The sequence below is a fragment of the Camarhynchus parvulus genome, chromosome 1 (assembly GCF_901933205.1).
Source record: "Camarhynchus parvulus chromosome 1, STF_HiC, whole genome shotgun sequence".
Lineage (NCBI taxonomy): Eukaryota > Metazoa > Chordata > Aves > Passeriformes > Thraupidae > Camarhynchus > Camarhynchus parvulus.
In genome coordinates, this window is record NC_044571.1 from 18,506,916 (window position 1) to 18,530,436 (window position 23,521).

The 23,521-nt window shown below is 39.3% G+C and overlaps 3 protein-coding genes across 7 annotated transcripts in view; 1 reads left to right on the forward strand and 2 right to left on the reverse strand.

Moving 5' to 3' along the window:
* OFD1 (OFD1 centriole and centriolar satellite protein) overlaps positions 1-4,839 on the reverse strand; it is a 29,387-nt gene extending 24,548 nt beyond the window's left edge. The window contains exons 1-6 of one of the 2 annotated variants that reach the window (XM_030971677.1): positions 4,756-4,807; positions 4,525-4,626; positions 2,462-2,662; positions 1,641-1,709; positions 1,528-1,555; positions 652-759 (exon numbers count right to left, since the gene is read on the reverse strand). In XM_030971677.1, the coding sequence (XP_030827537.1) occupies positions 652-759; positions 1,528-1,555; positions 1,641-1,709; positions 2,462-2,662; positions 4,525-4,620 (502 nt within the window). In that variant the 5' untranslated portion in view covers positions 4,621-4,626; positions 4,756-4,807. Of the gene's footprint in view, positions 1-651; positions 760-1,527; positions 1,556-1,640; positions 1,710-2,461; positions 2,663-4,524 lie in introns of both variants that reach the window. The other variant, XM_030971762.1, reaches the window with a different exon arrangement.
* A 39-nt stretch (positions 4,840-4,878) lies between these two features.
* Positions 4,879-10,924, forward strand: TRAPPC2 (trafficking protein particle complex 2). Of its 3 annotated transcripts, none has more exons than XM_030943988.1 (5): positions 4,879-4,927; positions 5,756-5,866; positions 7,497-7,641; positions 8,386-8,471; positions 9,323-10,924. In XM_030943988.1, the coding sequence occupies exons 2-5, from the start codon at positions 5,774-5,776 to the stop codon at positions 9,419-9,421; spliced, it is 423 nt and encodes a 140-aa protein (XP_030799848.1). In that variant the 5' UTR covers positions 4,879-4,927; positions 5,756-5,773; the 3' UTR covers positions 9,422-10,924. The 3 variants fall into 3 exon arrangements, with proteins under 3 accessions (XP_030799848.1, XP_030800020.1, XP_030799935.1); XM_030944160.1 differs by lacking the exon at positions 4,879-4,927 and adding an exon at positions 4,971-5,256; XM_030944075.1 differs by lacking the exon at positions 4,879-4,927 and adding an exon at positions 5,266-5,654.
* Positions 10,925-14,306: 3,382 nt separating this feature from the next.
* On the reverse strand, positions 14,307-23,521 carry RAB9A (RAB9A, member RAS oncogene family). 2 transcript variants are annotated; one of them, XM_030943766.1, is made up of 3 exons: positions 23,356-23,521; positions 20,126-20,213; positions 14,307-15,382 (listed from the first exon to the last, which is right to left on the reverse strand). In XM_030943766.1, exon 3 carries the CDS (start codon positions 15,346-15,348, stop codon positions 14,743-14,745), a length of 606 nt encoding a protein of 201 aa, XP_030799626.1. In that variant the 5' UTR covers positions 15,349-15,382; positions 20,126-20,213; positions 23,356-23,521; the 3' UTR covers positions 14,307-14,742. The 2 variants fall into 2 exon arrangements, with proteins under 2 accessions (XP_030799626.1, XP_030799716.1); XM_030943856.1 differs by lacking the exon at positions 20,126-20,213.

Below are 23,521 nucleotides of genomic sequence, written 5' to 3' on the forward strand. Positions count from 1 at the left end.
CCTTACCCAGACTGCAGGAACCTCACTCTGCAGGACATTCCTCAGCTTATTCAAGCAGCACTATCCTAGAAAGACTCTGCACAAAAGCAGAGGCAGCACAGAAATGCCATTTATCTGCTTTATATATACAGGCGGTTTAGGCACGATTTGTGGTATTACATAGCCATTCATCCTCCTTACCATGGGTGGACAAGAATTTCCTTTTGTATGCAACTTGTAGCTTTTTTGTATTAATATATTAATTGTGCAACCTTTAGCTTTTTTGTATTAATATATGAATAACAGCATGCATATTATACATTCAAGAACTCCCAATTTATGCCAAACTTGCTCACAGAAAGAAGGCACACATTTACAATTCTGTTCTCCAGAACATATTCCAACACATAACATTTACAGTCCATTTGTCATAGGTCTTAGATAAATGCCTAAGGAAACACATGAGTGATTTATAAAAAAAATCCTATCCTGACTTTGCCTTATTTTAAGAAAATTTAGAGATTCAATGTTCTAGTGACAGACATGACCTTTACTCACTGCAACTTTAGGTTGCATTTGAGTAAGTAACAAAGTAACACCATTCATGCAATATATACAAAGCCATAACATATACCAGTATGAAAACATCTGGGGAGACTTGTTTGCACTTACCAAGAGACTCTCTGTAAGGAGGCACTGAGGTGGTCTGCGTTTCTGTGCTGTGAGTTTCTCTGTTTAGATGATGTTCAGTAAGTCCAATTAAAATTTGCATAAGGAAACCTATCAAGATCCAATAGATTAGTAATTAGCAAATCAGATTTGTAATTAACAAAGCAATTTTCAATGTGCAAGAAAATCTATTTGATTTACAGAAAGAACAAGTATTTCAGTAAAAATCAATACTAGTGAACAATTATGGTTTTATTATAAACATAATCCAGTTCATCTCAGTCAGCAAAAGCTGTCCTTTTGCAACTTTTCCTCCCATCCATGTCTCTTGACTCCCAAGGTCAGTTGACAGTGAACATTATTAGTACCTAATTATCAGGCCTTTAGGCAACAGGGGGTTTTGAAAATCAAGCTCCTTTAGGTTATACAGTATAGCTAGGTTTTGTTATGCAGACATAAGAATTAGTTCTCATATAATGCAATGGAAAATCAATTAAATCTGTAACTAGTTTTTGAAGTATATTCTGCAGGCTAATACAGTGTTATAAAGACGACCCAAAACCTGAGTTTTCCAAAGTTAGTATGAAAAGTCTCCAAAGAGCATTATATGTAATACCTGATTACAGATTTTTCTCATATTTCTAATGTTCAAGTCATTTATTTTTTAAGTAAATGTCAACAGTTAATCCACAAATACAAGTTGGATAATCCTGAAATATAACATTAATCACCCTGGTGTACTGCAAGTTTCAAAATCCAACTAAATCCAAATTACTCCATACCAACACACATTTAAGAAATCTGCTTTTTTATTGCTTACATCTTAATAAAAATGAAGCTAACACAATTATCTCTGCATTGCATGCAAACATTTTGTACCTTTATTTTCCTTCAGAGTTCCTGAAGTCTGTAAGAAAGAAAAGAAGTTTTAGCCAGTCTATTTTCATCACCACTGTAATTTAAGCTTATTTTCAAAATCAAAATAACTTTACCAGTGATTTGTAAAGACTGGATTCTGGATTGATCCTCATTAATTGAAGAAGATCTTGCACAGTCCACAGCTTTGGGGAAAATAAACATCAGTTGGAAAAGGTTAACAAATTTAAAATAATTTCAAGTATGCAAATGGCCCTATTTCACAGTTGTAAATGTTTTCCATTTGTAAAACATCTATTTACTCCCTGTAAAATCATTTTCAGAGGCCTGCTGTTCTACATTTACTTATCTTCACTACTTCAGACATACTGCATCCAGCATGTACCTTCATCATCAGCTGAAGCTGTGAAAAGAGTTTTGTTCTCTCCCCACTGTCAACATGTGCTTGCTACTTTCCTTGTCTATTTTCTTGATTTATCATCCAAATCAGATGAGCTCACTAACCCAAATGATGATTAACTACTCACCAGGTCAAAAAACTAATTTTCAGTTAGAAACAACTTCACCCTATCACACACTAACAGAGAAGCAAAGGGAAGGCAAGGACTGCACTTTTCAGCCACACTTTGTAGTTAGAACAGCTTGAACTGACCAGGAACAACCTTTTCAGGGAACTGAAGGGCCAAACAAACTTTTATCAGGTTCAGTTCCCCAGTGCTCTGCCACACAGCCAGAACAGCACCACTAGCTTATTGCCAGTTTTAAGTATTCATGAAAATGACCCTGAATGACAGAATGTTCTGTGGAGATGATCAGAAGCTGTACTTATGTTTGTATTTCCTGTCACAAAAAATGATCTTTTCAATTGTTAGAATATGACAACCTCCAGAGAACAAAGCTCCTAGACATCATGGAATAGGCAAAGTAGTGAACTTACCTTGCTCTTCTCTAATCCACTTTCTGGAAAGAAAACAGAAAGTGAATACTCATAGCCACATCTCTCTAGATGATCTGCCACCAAACTGTTGGAAGCAGTGATCAAAAGTGAACTGTCTTCACTTGGAACCATCTGTGGCTGAAGCTCTCCACTCAGAATTGGGTGCATTAGTTCATGGATTAGCTGGTTTCGGAGGTGTGTCTAATACAGAAAAAAACCCATGGTATTATCAGTTTACATGTGATTCAATGAAAGTTTTAATTTTTCAAAATCCACAGGGAGCCTCATTTACTTATACAACCTACAAACAGAAGAGGGCATACTAATTTTGGCAAAATCTGGAAATGCACTATGAGCACCCTGTCCTTCTTCAAAACCCTCTAACGGTGGATAAAATGAACTCTGACTTTCCCTCAAAATGTATCAAACATAGGACAAAAAGAAGCTCCCAGTCAAGAGCTCACATAAACACCACTCTTGTACTATCATTTTCAGATCACTGCTTTCCTGTTTTCCTTCCCTTTGGCTTAAATAAAGCCCTCCTGATATGGCCTCCATCTCAGGTGTTCTTGGAACCCCCACTGGTCCACTTTTGAGTCTCATACCAAGAAGCTGCTCATGCCATCACAAAAGTAGATGGCAAAATAAACAAAAAAATTCAATGTCTTTAATATCAATTATTTTGTAAGGAAGCAAAAGAGTACTAACCAAAGAGACCTACAAGCACTAATAATAACTAAATGGCATTTTAAAATTATTTATTTGCATTCTGTGAGTTATAATAGAGGGGGAAAAGTAACCTAAAATCAGAATAACTCCCTTCCATGAAAGGAAGAAAGAATTATTTTCATTATACAGTTATTCAAATTGTTTATACAAATCGTTTATAGGAAAAAATCATGGCACAAATAGTGTTTTAAGCTTTCAAAAGCAGGTATGCAACAGTGACACAACTGAATAAAGAGGTGGCGTGTTACCAAAAATGTGACAAAATAATTACCAAAACTCAACAAAGCCAGATCATCAGACCAGCCTGATATTTTAGAATGGTTTTCAAGAGAAATTAGGCTGACAACAAAATTACAGAACTACAGAATATTCTGAGTTGGAAAGGATCATTAAGTCAAACTCTCAAACACAATTGAAAAAAACTGTTTTCCTTATTAACTTCTGAACTTGTCCAGTTTTGGCCAACTTTAACAGACATAATGTTGTCTCAAAAACAACCAAGAACAGCGACCACTTATACACCTTGTGGCAAAGTGAAGGTGGAAATCACAGGGCTAAATCCCTATCCCTAGTACAGAAAAGGAAGGCAGAAATAACCTTCTAGACAAGTTAAACAAAGTAGAAAATTGAACTTAAACATGAAGTAATCTGATAGAATATTAGTTAAGTCAAATGAGAAATGGTTCGAGCATTGCAAGCTTCGTATGAAAATAACGCAGAAACAAATTGTCCTAAATAGGAAATTCCTAGCTATTGGATTATCAATGATATTTTTGAAATACTGATCTTGATTTTTTCCTATATACTCTCCTGAATGAGCAAACAAGGACAAAACAGCTCAAATAGTTTTAAAACAGGATTGTAGTATTTTAGAAGTATTATTCATATAACATACTTACTTATCATAGGTAATAAACACACCCTGTATTATTCATATAACATGCTTAATTATCATAGGTAATAAACACACCCTGTAACCTGAGAGATTCTTTCCTATTTTATATTCTAATTTATTGCTCTCTCCCCTGCCTGACTTCTTTTTTCAATTATGGGTATTTTCAAAGACCTAAAGCAGTCTTTTAACCTTCCTGAAAAACTCTCTGAGGCCAAGGCATAATGAAAGGCCATTCTGTTTAGGGAGAACCTCGCAAATGGGGCGAAAACCCCCAAACACAACACACCCCATACCCCCCTCCCAAGTAATAATTAAGTTGTGGCAAAAATAATACTTCGTGGAGAGAGCGAGACGCTTGTACTCGGCACGGCTTTTGGGGCTCTCTGTGTTAAAGCAGCACAGAGGATCACAGGCAGCACCTGCTGAAAACAAAGCACACCTTAAGTGTGTCCAGCACGCCTCGGCTCTTAAAAGTCTGATACAGCCTTTTCCGGAGCTCCTCTTGGGACAGTGTCTCCCTTTCAACCGATGCCATCCTGCCCTACAACACCGAAACAAAAAGGGGCATTACTGACTCGCAGCGGGACCCACAGCCAGCGAGACGCCGAGCGCTCTCGCCGCTCCCCCTCGGCCGGCTCGGGCTTTCCCCGGGCAGCCTCCCGCTACCCACGGGAGGGCGCCGGGGCCGGGAGCGGGGCCTGGGAGCGTGGCCGGGCAGGGCAGGGCCGCCCGGGGCTACGGGCGCGGCGCGGCGGCCGCTGACGCGTCACGGTGGCGCCGGATGGGGCGGGCACAGCGCGGCGCTTCCGGGGCCGCGGGCGGCGGACGGGGCGCGGCGCGGGGTAGGCGGCGGGCCCGGGCGGGACCCTGCGGGCCGGGGCCCTTCTCCCTGCCCGCCTCCCTCTCCCCCTGTGCCGCGGGCCCCCCTGGGGACGGCAGCCCCGCGGAGTCCGGGCCTTCCCCCCGGGGGGCGGCGGGACGGGTTGGCCTTTCCGGGCACCTCTGGAGGGCCCGGGGTTGGAGCCGTGGGATTGTCCCAGGGAGGAGGCGCCCGCCGGCTGCCGCCCTTCCCCTTCTGCTGCCTGGGAGCTGGGCCCGGGGAGAGGCAGGCGAGGAGGTTCCTCCAGACGGGTGCTATGGGCTGGGATATCGCTGTGTCCGGGGGCTCCCGGTGGGTAAATCATCGGCGAGCAGGGCAGGAATCGGTTTTAGGTACCTGGGGTCACTTCCACGTCCGCTTCCCAACGATATTCTCCGGCTCCCCCAGAATCTGACAGCTTGGGAGTGAACAGAGGCATCTGGCCCAGCCTGCTCAAACAGGGCCGTCCTGGAGCACAGGGCACAGAATTGTGTCTGGGCTGTTCTGGAATAACTTCAGGCTTTCTGGACAGACTGTTCCAGTGCTCAGTCACACGCACAGCAATAAGTTCCTCCTCGTGTCCAGGTGGAACTTCCCGGGCATCAGTTTCTGCCTGTTATTTCTCATCCTGGTGGGCGGCTGCACCAAGAAGAGCTCGGCTCCATCCTCTTGACATGCATACCTAAATGTTTATCTCTCTTTTACCTCTGGTAAATATGGATGGGAGCACATTGGCTGATTTTTAGGAGCTCTTCTACATGGATTAAGAGTTTGTATATAGAGCCATCAGCATTTTTGTCTTTTCTTGTAGGGAGCATTGTTTTGAAGAATGTCTGGAAGTTTCTACTTCGTGATAGTTGGTCATCATGATAATCCCATATTTGAAATGGAATTTCTGCCTCCTGGAAAAGTAGAGTCAAAGGTGTGTTTTTCCCCCTATGACACTCCTGTGATTCTTTTATAATTCTACAATGTATTAGAAGCATGACCAGCATTGTTGTTAAAAGAAGTATCTACTGTTTTCTGGGGTTTATTGAACAGAAATTTTGTCATAGGGAGTAGAACTCTGGATTTACAAAGTCTCTTAAAAAAATCTTTGCCAGATTATACTAGTTCTTCACAAAACACAGCTTCCTTATATATTCCCTGCTGTATGTTATAGAATATATATATCTTAGTTTTGCTTTGGTAATTTCTCTTAGTGTCTAGACGTTTTATAGTAGTAATAGATGTTGTTTAATGCCACTTACTTTTAAGACATTTATATAAAGTAATAAGGTAAAGTATGAAACATAAATTTTAAAGCTCTAGTCAGTCCTTTATTCTTTATGCTATAAAATACCTAATTTTTTAATCATCTACATTATTCATACTTGCTTTTAAGTAAGGAAAGATAAAAACTTGTGGTGATAAATCAAGACTTTGAAAATGTGACAGATGTAATACTACTCAATAAGTATTGTTTCCAGTGGGACAAGAACAAATCTATCTGTAAGTGGCATTACATCAAAGAAAAAATAGATGTCAGAATAAAAGTGCGCGTATCTGAGAGTGTATCCAAAAATGGAAGTATGTGATGTCACTGATTGGAACTGTATGGCATCATCTGTATTTTGAACTAATGTCCCATAAAAGATCATAAATAAGGCTACTCAGACTAGACTTTGTGTGAGGATGTGTAAAAGATATTGCAGGGGAAACCTGAGAGGTGAGAGTGGCAGTAACAGCATCCTGTTACTATGAGAAACAGTACAAAACTACTTATTCTTCCAGTCTGATAAAAGCTTCCAGTGTGGTTTTGTCCTGTATCTTTTCTTGGCAGATGTCCTATGGTGTTCTAGATTGCCTACAAAGTACACAGGCCAAACACTGTGATCTCATGTTTATTATAGGAAGAGATTCAGTTTACATCTGCAGGCATATATTTAATACTAGTTGCAGAAAAAAAGAAGACCCCAAAACCAATAAAACAATCCTGGTTTTAGGTAAACAACATGAGAAAAACAGAATCTTTAGGTGATTTTATCAGCATACCTGCCTTCTGCATTTCTGCTTTCCTCATCTGTCCCCCAGCTCGTACACATTGTAAGCTATGGGTCAATTTCTGCCAAATTTGACTGAAATGTTACAGTCCAGAAAATGCTACATTTTATGTATGCTATGTAAATATCACAAAAACAGATGCCTGGAAAGAAGAGAAAAAGACATATGAGGGCCTATATTGTAGAATAAGTTAGCAGTAGGAGTTTGCCCATCAGTAAACAAAAGAATTCATGCTTGAGTTCCTGAGATGTAGTACAGGCTTTACTGATTTTGTTGCTCTCAGGACTGGTTTTGTGGTGATCTTTTTATTATGACCTTTTTTCTCCCTTGAAACCAAATACCATGAAAACATATGCTAGTTTCATTTAATTACAGGATGGCACGTGTGACAGAAAAGCAGGGTATATGTAACATTATGTAACTTGAACAAATGTTCTGGAGCAAATGATTGTTTGTATTTCATTCCTTTCACTGAATGACTGATCTGCTGTCTTCTGGAAATGCATCAGGATGATCATCGCCACCTCAACCAGTTCATTGCCCATGCTGCTCTCGACCTCGTAGATGAGAACATGTGGCTTTCTAACAACATGTACTTGAAGACTGTGGACAAGTTTAATGAATGGTTTGTTTCTGCTTTTGTCACAGCTGGACATATCCTTCCCTATTCTCTTTCCTTATATTTATATAAGAAAAGCCTTTTCTCAGAAAGAGGTAAGGTAGATAAAGTGAGTTTGGAACAGATTTCTCTGGCTACTCGCTATTATTGTTAGAGTCATCAGCTGCAGGAAGAACTATGTTGGGAGGCACAGCAGCTGGGAACAGTTGGAAAGGTGGATTTTCACCTTTGTAGGAGCCAAAATAGCACAATGAAATGTGGTACATGGAGTAAAGAGGTATGAGAGGCTCTGAGCAAGCTTGTGTGTTCTCTGTTCCCACCCCTTTGACCGTGCTGGACAGGAGAAGTGGCAGTGAACTTGCCTGGTGTCAGTCACTCCAGTGTTGAAAATGCAGTGCTGAGGCTTGATACTATGTACAGGTAGTCCTGGACCTGTTTGTTGAGAAACATTTGTTACATATAGCAAGTAACATTCAGTGACATTTTAACTTTAGGAGTACATGGCAGGGAGCATCATCCACATTCAGAATTACATTGTTTAAAAAAGAAACTTTGGATAGAGAGGTGATTATTTTCAAATAGAGGGATGTTAAAATACAAAGGTAATGCTTTCCAAATTTCATTGCTTCAATTACTTTTTTAAATGCTTCCTCCTATGAGTCACTGCGATTTCAGGTACAACTAAACATTTTAGGTATATGTTGAATTAGGTGTGAATGGTTATCTCAGGATAATGTCTCTTTTCTTTGTAAAAGTTTTATTCTCCTTAATTACTGTACATATGAGATTTATAATGCTTCATGATGTAAGGCAAGAAGATGGAATCAAGAACTTCTTTACTGATGTATATGAGTTGTATATAAAGGTAAGAAATCATTTTTTATGGTCTTGCTGCACTACTTTTGAGCGTGTTCTGCTGTTTGTGCCTAGGCACAGCTGTATTAGCATGTTTTCTGCTGGGGGCCTGTATAAGCACCTGTGCAGTCCACATCAGCCAGAGCTGGTAATGTGACACAAAGGCTGTATTTTCAATTAAGCAGAATAGGTTTTTTGAAATTGTTATAAACTCTGCTCTTTTAGACTTCTTCACTTTAGTTCAGTGATTTTTTTGTGGACTAGATTAGAATGGTTTGGGTAGGAAGTGACCATAAAAACCATCTACAACTTCCTTGCCGTGGGCAGGGACACCTTCCACTAGACCAGACTGGTCAAACCCCAATCCAGCCTGGCCTTGAACAACTCCGGGGCTGAGGAATCAACAGGGTCTCTGGGCAACAGAGAACTTGTGGGGCAACTTCTTGTGATGCATTTTGTGGTAGTATGGTATCATTAATTATGATAATGAAAGGACTCTTCTACAGAGCCCGGTAGCTTTGCTCTCGGAACACATAGCCCTTGTTCCCAAATCCTGGTGGTACTTCCACTGGACAGGGTCATGGCAAACAGTCATGGGAAGCACCACCATCTCAGCCTCCCACAGGCACTCAAATGATCCTGATTTCCACCAGTGTGATGGGTTTGTTCTGAGGAGCTGGTGCTATGGGATGGCTCTGCACATGTATGGAGAGAATGCAAGGGCCTGGAAAGCAAGGAGTGTTTAGGACGTCTGTGCTCTTAGTGGCACTAAATAGGCTGAAAGTTAGTAGTAGATGTCAACTAAAGTGACATTTTTCAGGGCTGGGCATTGTGCTTACTGTGCTTTTCTTCTTTCCCCAGTTTGCAATGAATCCATTTTATGAACTCAATACTCCTATTCGATCCACTGCCTTTGAAAGAAAAGTCCAGTTCCTTGGAAAGAAACACCTTTTAAGCTGAATAAATAAATCTCCTGAGTGAGTGCTTTTTCCCTACTTTCCTGATTGTTTGAACTGTACTTCTTCTGGTTAGTCCTCTGCATGTTTTATACTCATCTTCTGAAGACTGACTAATTGGATGCTGAAGCAGCTTTTTCTTTTGCTGATGTAGATAAAAACAGCCAAGCTTCTCTGGTTAAAAAAAAAGGTGTATCTCAAGAAGTTTCCTTTTATGTGATGTGAAAATAAAGTTTAAACTGTCAGAGGCTGCAGAGGTACAAAGGAAGAAACTGAGACATTATGTGTTAATGCATATGCAAAGTGTAAGCCTCTGACACGGGGTGAGAGGAAATCAGACCTAAATGCAAAAGATGTCACCAGTCACCTGGTTTAATATGAGTAAAAGGGAACTCTTGACTGTTTGGTCTAAGTGCTTAATTTTATAATAAACTTTCCTAGTTGTATTCCTTCAGTAGAGAGCTCACTCTGCAGACTAACCAGACTAAGACAACACTCTGTGGTAGTAAATCAAGCCTCTATTTATTGATGTGTAATTGTATGTATATAAAGTGCTCAATAAGAAATGGAAAATCAGAAAAGCTGTCTCCAGTACATCAAGAAATTTTGAGAAAACCCCTAGAGTTTAAAAGTGTCTAATTTCAAATTTTCCATGTATTTAGTGCAATACACATTTAGCTGCAGTATTGCATCAATGAATGAAATAGACCAGAAGAGCCAGATCTGCCCTGACATTAACTCGAATACACACATAAAAAAACCCAAACGAAATTTACATGTTTAAACTCACTGTTTTTCCCCATTATTTCTTCAACTGCTGAAACTTTCTTTTTGTAAATAAATTTAGAGAAGGATCTTTGCACCATGAAACTATATTTGTTGAGGTTTCAGAAAGGCATTATTTGACCTGTCTGGCTCCTATTCTGTTGTAAAATGTTTTAGGAACCATTTTGCAAAGCTTAACATCATTCCAAACCAGTAATTTTTAAATAGATCATTTGGCATATATGTACCTAATACTTTGCTTGGGTTTACAATCTTAAGTATTCTGTTTCTTTTTGCAGCAAATCTGTATAAGCTATCTTGTACTTTTTTTTTTCAATGTCTGAGAAGTAATTTCCAAAGGAAGTGGCATGCTATTCTAAGAAGTATTTTGCATAGTCTGTATAATTAAGGGGACCACATCTGTGTGTGCTGTAAGTGTAGTCAGTCATCATTTCTGCACTTACTGCTAAGCTGCCACTGTAAAATGTTCCATGAGAAAAAAGAACATATTTACCTTAAATAAAACATGAAATGTTGTAGTATGGATGCCTGTTGAGTATACTTGAAGTGATTTAGAAGAAAACTACATAACCACAGTAACAGTACCTGGTGGGGTGGCCAGTGAAGATGGGAATACTTGTCTTTGCAATGTTTTTGCATATAAACTGCATTGTACAGCCCTTTGATAATGTCATGTAATTTTATATAAATAAATTTTTTTTCTGTACACATGGAAATAACAAACACACTTGAGGTAAAGCATTCTTGATCATGTGGTAAGGAGCCACTGAGCTGCAGTTATTTTCTGCCTCCTCCCCTGTATCATGACATCTGGAAAAATACTAACAGTTAAGATTCACTGAGGAAATACTTTAATTAAATAATCATATACTTAGCAGGAAGAAAAGGCTTGGCAAATATGAAGGATTAGTGCTAACAGTTTCTACCACTTTTAGAAGCTACATTTTTTATAATTGCATTTGCTGCTGCAGTAGGACATTAAGTAAAATGAAAGCATTTTCTTTCTTACCTGATTTCTGAAGTCAGTTAGCCAAATGGTGCCTGTTCTTATACCTCCCTTACATCTTTCCCTCTTTCCTCTGAATATAGCAAATGCAGACTCAGATCCATCTAGGCTTTATGAAAACAGACTGTTACTGGCACAGGAATGGAAGAATTATGTCCTAACACATCACCTTTGTCCTAGAGTTTGTGGTTCAGGATCATTGTCTTGTGACAGAACCCTGAAGGCCTTGGTGAGGTAGCTCCAAGTTCTCTGGCTGTGGAGAAACACTTGGTTATGCTTTGGTTTGTGACTCTTCTCGGTCAGCTGAAAGACCACTACCTGAAGTGATGGGTGAAAATTATCTTGTGGTCAGCTAAAGTCACAAATCTGTTCTAGGCCTGAAGGCTGCAGTTCCAGCATGCTTCAGTGAACAGTTTCTCAGTGAAAAGAACACCTCCTTTGCAAGGATTACGTTCCTACCCCCTCTCAGGGCTTAAGAGTAAGAATTCAAAATAAAGTCTGTTGCAGTACAAGAAAACAGAGATAATCTGCATTATGCAGTAAAGGCAATAAAAAGTTTCTGCATTAAAGGCATTAGAATTACCCTAAGTCATTCAAAAATCAAGTGTAAGGAGATGAGAACATTAGCACAAGCTAACATGAATCAACCTTAGTAAATCCAGGCTGGAAATGCAACTCAGACTCCAACTAGAACTACAAAGTTCCATTACTGTTTAGGTAACCTGTCAGGTGAGTTAAAGTAAGATCCATTTGAGGTATGGAGCAGCTGTTAAAGCAGCTTATGTAAGCATTGGTACAGTTTATTGTGACATGAGCTGTCAGCTGTCCCAGGTAGCTGCTTCTGCCCCTTCCCATTCTGCTCTCAAACAAGCACAGCATTCAGTAGTCCCACCAACCCACAATAGTTCTTTTTCCTCATTTTAAAGGACACTGGAACTTTGCATACATGTTACACAGTATGTCAATCTGCAGAGCTCCACATACTGCTAACAGGATGCTGTAATATTTGATGTGTGTTAGTTCTTGAAAGAAATCAGTGAATTGAAACATAAGCCACAAATGCCTGCCTTACATCTATATGGAATGAAACCTAGCTTTTACAAAGTACAGAAATTAATGTTTATTATTAAGCATTATGATTTTATACCTGTCACCTATAAGTGCTTGTCAAAAGATTTTTGATTCTGTAGGCATTAAGTAGTTTCTCTCTGAGACCAACTCCTGACCTAAGCCTAATTCCTATGCTGTCTTATTAACCAAGCATGTACACACCTGTTTATCTTTATTGGCCACTTTTGTGATGTGACAGTTGTGACACAGCAGCTCCCAGGGCATGAGTAATACACTTCTATGGGATTATGTTTTAACTTTATTAAACCTATTTCTGAGATGGAGGCTTGGTAACCATGATGTAAAGTGGAAAGGGGACAGATGGGAAAACACAGATGCCTGCACAGAAGAAAGATGATAGTGGTTCTCATCCTTCATTTTTCCCTTTTAGCAATCTTACCTGAATGGTATCTATAGTACTCTAGTCACAGTATCTTCAGCTCCTGTTTTGTTTCAACCTTAATCTCTGCTAAAATGAATGTCAAAGGAAGCTTTAAGTTGTAAGGTAGTGGTTTTACAACCATTTCACATCACTAGATTAGTAGCCCCTAACACAAGCAATCTTAATTTCTAAAGGTTTTTGCTCTCTCATCCTAAGATTAAGAGGGATTTAGCCAAGATTTTCTTCGCAGATCTTTTCCTTCATTGACTAGAAATTAAACATAAGTAGCAGTTCAACCTAAATTTAACTCCTCAGGGATTGAACTTTAAAATACAGTTCTGTTCGTTTAGATGCAGGACTGCAATGATGAATCAGATTTAGGAATGCACAAAAGATAAAAATATGCAAGTTTTAAGCAGGAGTAGCAGATCTGCAGACTAAAGTTGTCCTGGACAGGCTGAACAAGAATAAATACATTCAGAAAAGTGTACTAAGAGCAACAAGAAGGGTTTGTTTTTGCAAGCTTTACTTCCAAATAATTACACCTGGTACAGATTGATCAGATACTTTTAAGATAAAGTGCTTGCTGGTAATGTACTCTTCAAGAAATGCTTTTCCATTGAAACAAAAACAGTTTCTGTACAGAAAGCAGTTGTTTAATGAATAACATGGCCTGTCCCGCAGCATCAGACTTCCTCTCAGACCATGTGCACATGTGTGCCTGTTAGCAGTCAATTACAGATGGAAGCAATTGCAAGTGCACTAGTAATTTTGCTATTGCAAGGACAGTGGTTACTCTGAGAGTCAATAACCATTTCTCATACAAGTATTCTACCACTTAAACTGCAGCTGAAAGCCTCTAAAACACCTGTAAGTTTTGTCTGCCTGACTGCAAAAACTGTCCAACAAATACAGAATTTGTTCTGGTTCATAATTATGAAATGAATTCAGTATATAAAAGATATTATCCCTTAAAGGTACAAGTCCATATCCTAAAATAGCAATTTTAATAATGATCAAATTCAGCTCAAACACTATCTATAGTTATATACCTGTATTAGGGCTGAAAGCTGTCAAATCTACTGTAAGTCAAGAGCTTCCTGAGTTCTCTACGTATTGCCATTCCTTAATATCACAGTGCAGATATTACAGGTAAACACATTCATAGCTCAGGTTAACAGGAACAAGAAGTTTGGAACTTCTAAGGCTGTACACAAGTTTTCCTAAAAAATTGTCACAATGTGGATCCTTTCAAGTGCTATTAAAGCTGACTAAATAAAGCATTTCTTTTTCAAAAAATGGTTACATTTCAGTTACTCAGATTTTTCACCTTATTGATCAGAAACATGCCAGAATGGACTTAAGGCAAGGACACACATTAATTTTAAAAATGATCAGTATTTTGCATTAAACCACTGGAAAAATTAGTGCAGCATTAGAATAGCATATGGGAGAAAATGGACATTAAATACATAGGAAATTTACTTCCTGCTTACAAACTTACACAAATTACAGCAACATTAGGCAATCAGAAGACCTGGATGTAATTTATATTAACTTATAATAACCACATTAGAGATGAAGTACCACTCACAGGAAAAGGAATGTAGTGAGACTGAAGTTTAATATCTAGCATTGTTAAGAAACTGACATCTAATGAAACAAAAGTGGAATGCCGATTTCATAAAAATATACACATATAAAAGTATCTTTGTGCCTGAATTCCAGAACAGCTTCTTCAAAGTAGTGCTTCTAGAACTTTCAAGTTTTAATTATATTCAAAGTACTTATCATATGAATAAAGTTGGCAAATTATATTCTTATATTATTTTTTTCCTTGATGTCTTCCTAAACAAAGCATCACTAATTCAATAATGGGTCACTCATGAATGGAGATTTTTCTTTTTCTCCCCCATGAAAGCAGCAGAATGTTACAATTTTAATATTAGAGTGAAACCCATTTGTTATTCTATTTACTACACCTTCCCCATTCCTTTACAGAGCAAGCTAGTCAACAGTAATTTGGCAAAAGAAATTTAAGTCAACAACAAGATGAGCTGGGCTTCGGTTTCCGATGAAGGTTTACTGTATCTGTTTGAATAAAGTGATCTGATCTATCTTCAGAGGCTAGAACTCTTCTAACAGCTTCTTCAAAGGCTGCTGCAACGTTAGTGGCATCTTTTGCACTGGTTTCAAAATAGGGATAGTTGCCATTATTCCTGCACCAGTCTTGGGCTTCTTCTGTAGATACTTGCCTTTCATCAATATCAACTTTGTTACCCAGTATCACAAATGGAAAATTTTCAGGCTCCTTCACATCTGCATAATAAATGAATTCTTTCTTCCAGTTGCTTAAGTTTTGGAAACTTTGAGAGTCATCCACACTGAAGGTTAGCAGGCAACAGTCAGAACCTCTATAGAAAGGAGTCCGCAAGCTCCTAAAGCGTTCCTGACCTGCTGTGTCCCATATCTGCATGGTAACAAAATGTCCATCCACTTCCAACTCTTTATTTAAGAATTCCACACCTATTGTATGAAACAGCTGCGCATCGAACTTGTTGGTGACATATCTGTTCATGAGGGAACTCTTCCCAACTCCACCATCTCCCAGCAGTATTACTTTAAGCAGTGATGATTTTGTTGCCATTGTTACGGGAAAGGATCCTCCTGTTTTCCTAGACCTGTAAAAATTAAGGAAAATGTTAAAAAGGGAAATAGTTGTGAGCACCAAATTTTGCACACATAAATATCAAGAATGTGTTTTAAATTCCACCAACATCAAGTTTCATGTACAAAAACAGGACTCCACTAAACAGGTGAACTGCAGATACAGTCCAGTAAGAGTACCCAGTCAAGAATATCAAATTAAAGAGGTGTCTCTTCCACAGACTTGCAGCCTGCATCTAAGCAGTATGCTGCATAAATTACTGGTCTGTCACTTAGAACTATTTTAAACCCCCAAATCCTTCAAACCACTCCCCCTTTGTACTGAAGGGGTATCACATCACATTCAACAAGTGCTATAACTAATTTATGTTCACTGGAAAAGGTTCATGGAAAAAAGCAGAGTGAGAGAATTTTATAGAGCATGTGCCTTGAACTAGTCACTTCAGTGCTGTATTTTATTACCAAAGTTACTTTTTAAACCAAAGCACTAGGAACGCAGTTATCTATGGAACTAATGCAAATGCTGTCATTTTATTTAGATGAGCATTCAATAGTTTATAGTTTACTTCTTGCAGAACAGTATTGGTGAATGGAATACTATTAAAACTTCCACAAAAGAAAATTTGCTGTTACTACTTCAATGATACTCAAAATGCCACATACTGAGCCCAAGCCTAAAATGACAGTTCAGTTAGGAGGTGTCAACTTCCCACAGTAAAACTGTCAAAAATTCTGAAAGTGCTAGTGAATAGTCTGGCTGCCAGCATGGGGATGGCAAATTAGTGACACCAAAGAAGGCTTTTTAACTGTTAGACTTAAAAAGAAATAATAATAAAAAATATCCTTTAGCACTAAAGTAGTTTGTGCTACTTATTAGTGCTTTGTACCCAACCTTTGCCCTCACAACTGTAGCGTCATCTAATACTGCAAAATGGTGTTTTAATTGCTTGGGGCTAAAGTTTCATTTTATCAAGCTCAAACTGAAGTTTCTGTATGAGAACTGTGTTCCTAAACCTACCTGATAGTCTGGGCTTCAGCCCTACCAGGCTTCTCTGAAAATAGCATCTATTTAAAATGGAAATGGGTCATAAGTTGCCTAGTCCCTCTCTTTCTTTGAAGGAAGGAATGTGGTCTTGCTAGTTGTAATTAGCATTACTGGCATATACATCACCCACAGTGTGGCTGTAGAATTAGTACCTGATACAAGCTGGTGTGAGAGTCATATGACTCTGTGCTGCCTTACAATCAAGGCCTACAGTAGGAGCAAGAAATTTCAGGAATTTTTTTTATCAGTGACTTTCCATCTCTGAATATTTACTTGCTAGACACAATCTACAGTAAGACAAAACGAGTAGTTTGAAGCCTCAACACAAAAAAAATCAAAATACAAGGAACTGACTGCTTCCATTAATTTTTTTTTCAGAGCAAGTAATTTAATTCATTCATACTGCATAACTAACAACGTTTACAAAACCTTAATTCTGTACAGGTTTGTATGATAACACAGCTTCTTAGAAGCTACAATAAGATAGTTCATTTACTCTTCAGAGAGTTAGAGGATAATGGCTATGGCTCAGGTTATGAACACATACATTTAGTGCATGTGAAAAACCTCATTAGAGTCACTGGACTACTTGTGTAAGAGTTGCAGTTAAGAGATGCTTAACTCTTAACTCTGAAAATGGTCTAGTGCATTTATTTATGTCTCCAGTTTCTACATCAATAGATAGGAGCTGCTTCTTAATAAATACTGCTTTCATGGGAACAGAGGGTACTGGATGTTCTCCTGCTCTTCCCTACCAGTGCAGGGAACAAGTTATAATTTATTTTTCCAGTCCTGCAGAAATTGGAAGTTCGGCAAATGCCACAACGTGCATAAATAACTGGCTTAAGTAGTTCTGGCTGGTACTAAGCACTCGTTTCTTCAGCATCTGCATTTTTATCAATGGCAGTTATTATAATGAAATTGTTCACAAGGCCACATTTTAAACAAAATACACATAAGGAAGCTGTTAACAGTATCTACTACTTTGTGCATCTACAACCTGCAGAGTTTATTTGCACAATTTCAGCTGTGTGGGCCATTCCAGTGAGGTCTAAGAGACTGGTGACCATAAAATTAGTTTTACTGGGCAGACAATTACAGACCAACCACAAACTATTAAAAGTGGACCAAACGGGTCCTTTCACACAAAAGCTACAGAAGAGTCTTCCGTGATGTTGCAAGCAATGTTGCTTTTCAGGACATTCAGTTTCCACATCTGCCATGCTAGGCTGGAATTAAGTTTCTGTAAAGTTTTTAATCCAAAGTAATGGAATATACATTCAATAATTTAAATAGATGCTGACAAGCTGTATCTGAAGCACCAAAGAAGCACGTTTGAAAGTATTAATAAGTATTTTTGTTTGAAAGTAGCTAAGACTTTATACATTTATAGTTTTATTACTGTGTAAGGGACTCATCTGCAGCCACAACTGATAATGTGATTTAGAGTATCTGCTGAATCAGAGTTGTATTTTTCAGAACAGTAAACTGCTGCATTTATTTTCTGATTGTGCATCTTTAAATAAGTTAAGATTTTTAAAGAACTCAATTTTTGTAATTGTTTTTTCTAAAATTATGAAGCCTTAACACTCCAACAAATAATACAATGATAAAATACTTAAAACACTACAAGAACTAATATTATTTCTCCTATTATACAATTTATCTGTATAATGTGCATTTTGACAGTGGTTTTGGAAGGGATGGTTAACATACAATATGATGTTTCTGAAAATTTACTATGTCAATTTTTCAGTTTAAATCATCATTCATCATCTGAAAACAAAACAAAAACTTAATTCCTAATGTGCATCTGATTGTTTTACCCAGCATCAGGAATCACAAGACAGTATAGAATTACATGTAACTGTTTGCTATAGTTATTTCTTAGTGAGCTACACAATTAGTTAATGTAAAAGTAAGCTCAACCTAGTAGACAAAGAGCCTGTAACAAGAATAATTTTCCTCATGTTCTTCAATCATTTCAATATTCAAAGAAAGTCAGAGGAAATAAAAAGCAGGCCCACTCTGGTTCATTTTGATAACCATTTCTGAATTGCTTCCCCTAACTTAAAAGGTTACAGTGCTTAAATCACAGACTCCAATATTCCTGTTAAAAGCAGGGAACATTTTCTACTAAATGTAATTTATGACATGAACATTTACCATAACAAAAAAGGATATTAATTTTTGCCTTTAAGGATGTCCCTTTTAAACAGTAAAATGAATTGCAAGTCAAATATTTCCACTATCAGTCCAAATATTTGCTGTCACAACGAAAGACAAACAGCTAAGCAACCTCAGAAAATCAGTTTGCATTACAAAATCCAGTCCTGCAAAGGTTAATGAAATACTACTGCCTTGTCCAGTCTATCCATCCAGATTGTGTTACTTCCATATGTCAACTTAATGTCTGTCTTTATTTTGAGTACAAATACCTCTCTTACAGGTACTGAGGCAGCACTCTAAGAAAAGCTAGATTCTTGGTCTAGAAAACCATAGTAGCAACATGTGAATGCAAGTCTAAGAATTTGTCCTTTTTTACTATAAAAATAATTTCATATATTAAGGAGGTCTACTCACACCAGTGTACTGAAGGCTGGAGACAAATGCTGAACTCAAGTTCTATGAAAATCAGTGCTAGCCAACACAGTAACTGCACTGCATCTATAATGTCAGCAAGCTGCAAACCCCATGTAAACTATTAAGTAAACCAAGGCAATTGGACCTATTTAGTTTCATTTTTCCCATGTTGATACTAGCCACTGCAGCACACCATTAAAAACCCAAACAAAAAAACCACACATAGCAACTGAAATCTCACCTCCACTCCCTGTCTTTAATAGGGCACCAAACCCTGGATCTATTGTAACACCACCACTGAACTGCCTTAGCATTTTTGAAGAAACAGATGTCAGGGACACTTCCAATTTCCAGACAATTGCTTCTCCACTTGTATTTATTTTATAACTTGGAAACAGGCAAGAAAATTTGTTTCAGTTATCACTGTCATTCAGTGGTTACTGGTGAACCACCTGTTAGACAAAACCAAGACTAAACCTAAAGGTTTTCTTGAGGATATGTAGCACACTGTCCTTTAACTGAAGCTGTTAAATGTAAAATAGACTCAAGTTTGTTCCCATCATGTAAGTAATCATGTTTACTTACAACCTAATGTGCCATCAGCCAAAAAGGGGCCATCTAAGAAAAAAAAGGGGCCATCAAAAAGGGACCATCTAAGAAAAAAACACTAAAATTATGGACAAGCAGAATTAGCAGTTCTACAAGCATAACACTGATCATGTTTCACAACTTCCTATCCTCAAATTTACACATATAAGCACATCCATTTCAGTTTTGAAGCTTATTCACAATTTTATTTACTAAGCCACCGTATTTTGTTAAGCCACTGGTATCAGATCAGAAGTTTAAAAAGGCACATCACTGCAAGTATTTTGACTGAAAAAAACACTTGCCTTTCAATAGAAATGTAAACTCCCTCCCTCATTAGTAGTTGGGTTTTTTCACAGAAACAAAGCATTTGAGAATAATTGCCAGGCTAGCATAGAAAACGTAGTTTGTTAGTTAAAGCAGCCCATCTAAGAAAGACATTAATTGCTTCTCTGTGAAAGGTCTGAAAAGAAGTCCCAAGAACTACAAGAGTTGCAGCAGAAAGGGCAGAATCCAAAACTACATAGTTTTCAACACTTACTGTTTATGGAGGATTTACATTTCTCAGCCCTCAATCACTACAGTGGTAAAACTTGTTGCCTACAGCAGATCTGCAAGTTTCCAAAAATCTGAAAAGAAAGGACAGAATCATGTTTTCTCACTTTTCTCCCCTTAGTCAATCCTTGTTCTTATATTTGGGAGGTAGTGGTTTATACCCTGGTCAATTAAGTGGCAGAAGAATACTTTTTTAGTGCATAAGAGGCCACAGACATGTTTGACCTGGAAAGACTCTCAATTCAAAGGAAAACAACCAGATATGAAGCCAGGAGGCTACAGGCTTTGTACTTTCCAATGTGCTACAAGCAGAGACATTAGTCAGCCTCCAACCTGACCCTCCCCTCCATGGGGCATTGACGTAAGAGCTGTGGATCAGGAACACCCCTTTACTGACAGTCACTTGTCAGCTGCCTCAGAGCCAGCCCTACCAAAGTCCTCACCTCCTCACGAGTCTTCCTTCCTGTGTCTGTGATTTCACCACTGCACTATGAAGATAGCCTGTCAGCAAATTATTAAACATCTATCCAAAAGAAAACACAGACTATCTGAAATTGCCTCTAGTTGTAAGCAGCCTTGATCTAAGATCAGAATATCACTAGAATTTAGTTGTAATTTCTTATATGAACCCAACCCAAAATGAACTGTCATTCAGTTGTTGCCACTCATTTAGATACCATAAAAAGTTTTATTTGGGGGTTTCTTTGTAAGGTTTTGACTCCTTTGAAGCTCAGGATTCTAGTTCAAACAGTTGCCTGGCATGACCCAGGACTATGAAAGACCCAGTGGCCAAGGGAAGGAATTGTGAAGTTCATATAACCCTTGGATCATTAAATCATTTCAGCACCTACTGCCAGAATCACTTCATTTATTCTAACTTCTAGCTAGACACAAAGTCAGTTAGCAAAATTTGTCAGGAGAAATATCTACATTTATATCTCCGTCAGTTTAATATTGCATAAGCCTAACCTTCACCTCCAACCTCATTCCCCAAATTCAAGTTAAATGAGCAAACTTATTTATTCCAATTTAATCAGAGTTGACATTTCTCAGCAGTTCACAGTTAACATCTTCCAGCTTAAATATTCTATTACTTTCAGCCAACTTCAAAACACCCTTCAGTGCTGCTGCTCCTGGTCCAACACTGCTAACAATGCCTGAGCTATTTGACATTCTCCTTGCAACCTACTTCTCTATTACTGCTTCCACTCTTTCAATAACTTATCCAGCAATTATTTCTGCCCAAATGTGCTCATCTTTCTCCCTTGCATTAGTTTCCCTTTTCCTTCAGGGAATCTCAGTAATAGCAGCCTCTATTGGTTCAAGGCTACCTTGTACATTCATATTCTTCCCAGTGTAACTCTTGTGACAAAAGCCCATCCCTAGGGCATTAAGTGGGTTACACTGTACCAGGCCAACACACTTGTCTGCTCTGCTCAGAAGGAAAACAAAAACAAAACACAGGGGAGAACAAACACTATTAAAGAAAATAAACAACAAACCCTAAGGACTTCTTACACGCCTTTTTGCTGGGAAGTTTTTATCCATTGTGAAACATTTATGTAAAATTCCAATCCTAAGGAGCTGGAAGATCTGTTTCCCATAATTTATTACCAATTGACACAAAATAAAAGCTTGAAATTTAAATATCTTATTTGACCCCCTGCAATTCTTTTTTTACACATATTTTCAATTTAAGGAAAATGATGGGTGTTTGAGCACTCAAAAAAAGTAAAACAAGGACTGCTAGAGCAGGTGTTTTGTTGGTTTTTGTTTGTTTTTTTTAATACCCACTGTCTCTTTTTAACTTTATAGAAAAGGCTTTACTAAGATTAAGAGAGCAAAGACAGCTCCATACAACCTGAATGAAGACAGAGAAAAGTAACTGTTCATTATAAATTTAATGTTGGTATGAAACACAGAGCTGTATTATCCTTTGATTAGGTTTCTCTGAAAATAAAAGTGCTAAGAAAAAAACGTTTTGGATTTATTCTGGGTATGTGTGCTCTCCTTCCAGTCTGCCATTACAGATTACCTTCAAAGCTACTAAAAGTAATGGAAAAACACTTTGAAAAAAACCCCAGTCACACACAGCCACCCTTGCTCTAAAAAAAGCTAGCACTGACAACTTCAGTGTTGCACAACACGTTAAAAGTAAAGACAAATAAAACCCACATGCTTATTTAGTGTAGCTGTAAATTATTATGGACAAGAAGGAAAACAACACATAGGATGGGAGGCTGCATGACAAGCATTTCAATTCCTGAACAAAACTTAGCCAAGACGTTCCCTACTTAACTTCCCACCCAAGTTAATAAAACTCTCCATGTATCTAGTTATACATAACCTTGCTACAAAGGCACTAATGGAGGTTTTTAAAACTATTTTTTTTGCACTATCCTGTTATCCACTAAATTGTTTTGAACAAGTTACCTGTAACACGGATTTACTTACGGAGAGCAGCTCATGAACCACGCAGACAGGCGATTCCCAGCCCTGGCCCATCCCTATCCCGGCCCACACCGGAGCCCGCAGAGCCACCTGCCGCCACTGGGAACTCCCCCGGCCCTGCAGAGCGGCCGGGCCGAGCCTCTGCTTCGAAAAAGGAGAACTGAAACCCAAGGGCGCGTTGGGCAGGCGGCCCCTCTCCACACAGAAGTCCATTGGGTTGGAAAAGACCTCTGAGATCACCGACACCAACCTACGGCCGAACACCTCCCTGTGAAGCAGCCCACGGCACTGAGTGCCACGTCCAGCCTTTCCTCAAACACCTCCAGGGATGGTGACTCCATCACCTCCCTGGGCTGCCCGCTCCAAGCCCACAGCAACGAGAAAAAGGAGATAAAAGGAGCTTCAATACTTCTTTTGTTCCCAGTCTGAACCGCGTTGAGGACACAGGTACGAAGCCGAGTTTCAGCCTGACAGACCAGCGATGTCGGAGGAAGCGCCCCGGGGTCGGCGACCGGCCACAGGCCAGCTGGAGCCGCTTCCCAAAGGAGCCGCCGCCTGCCCCGGAGTCACGGGATCCCGGATCACGCCACATTCCCCGCCACCCGCACCGGCTCTGGGGAGCGCCCGGGGCCCCCTCCCACCGCGGGCCCGGCCGGGGCTGCCCTCCCGCTCCCGCCAGAGAACACCGGGGAGCGCGCCTGGGATCCCGGACAGCGGCGGGGAAGCGAGCGGGGAACGCGCCAAGGGAAAGGAAAATAACGCAACCTGACTCGGCTCCGGGCCGCGGGGAGGGAACTGCCGCCGCTCCCGGGCGCGCTGAGGAGGCCGATCCCTACCCGCGGGAAGGGAACTGCCGCCGCTCCTTCCGCCGGTCCCGGTCCCGGGCTGCGCCACCGCCACCGGGCGCTGCGGAAGGAACGAACATGGCGGC

Bases quoted from the DNA above. Each gene is read 5' to 3' on its own strand.
- TRAPPC2 (XM_030943988.1), top strand. From the start codon at position 5,774: ATGTCTGGAAGTTTCTACTTCGTGATAGTTGGTCATCATGATAATCCC. The intron at 7,642-8,385 runs ATATCCTTCCCT...TAATTACTGTAC, and splicing joins TGCTTTTGTCACAGCTGGAC to ATATGAGATTTATAATGCTT. The intron at 8,472-9,322 runs GTAAGAAATCAT...TTCTTTCCCCAG, and splicing joins TATATGAGTTGTATATAAAG to TTTGCAATGAATCCATTTTA.
- RAB9A (XM_030943856.1), bottom strand. From the start codon at position 15,348: ATGGCAACAAAATCATCACTGCTTAAAGTAATACTGCTGGGAGATGGT.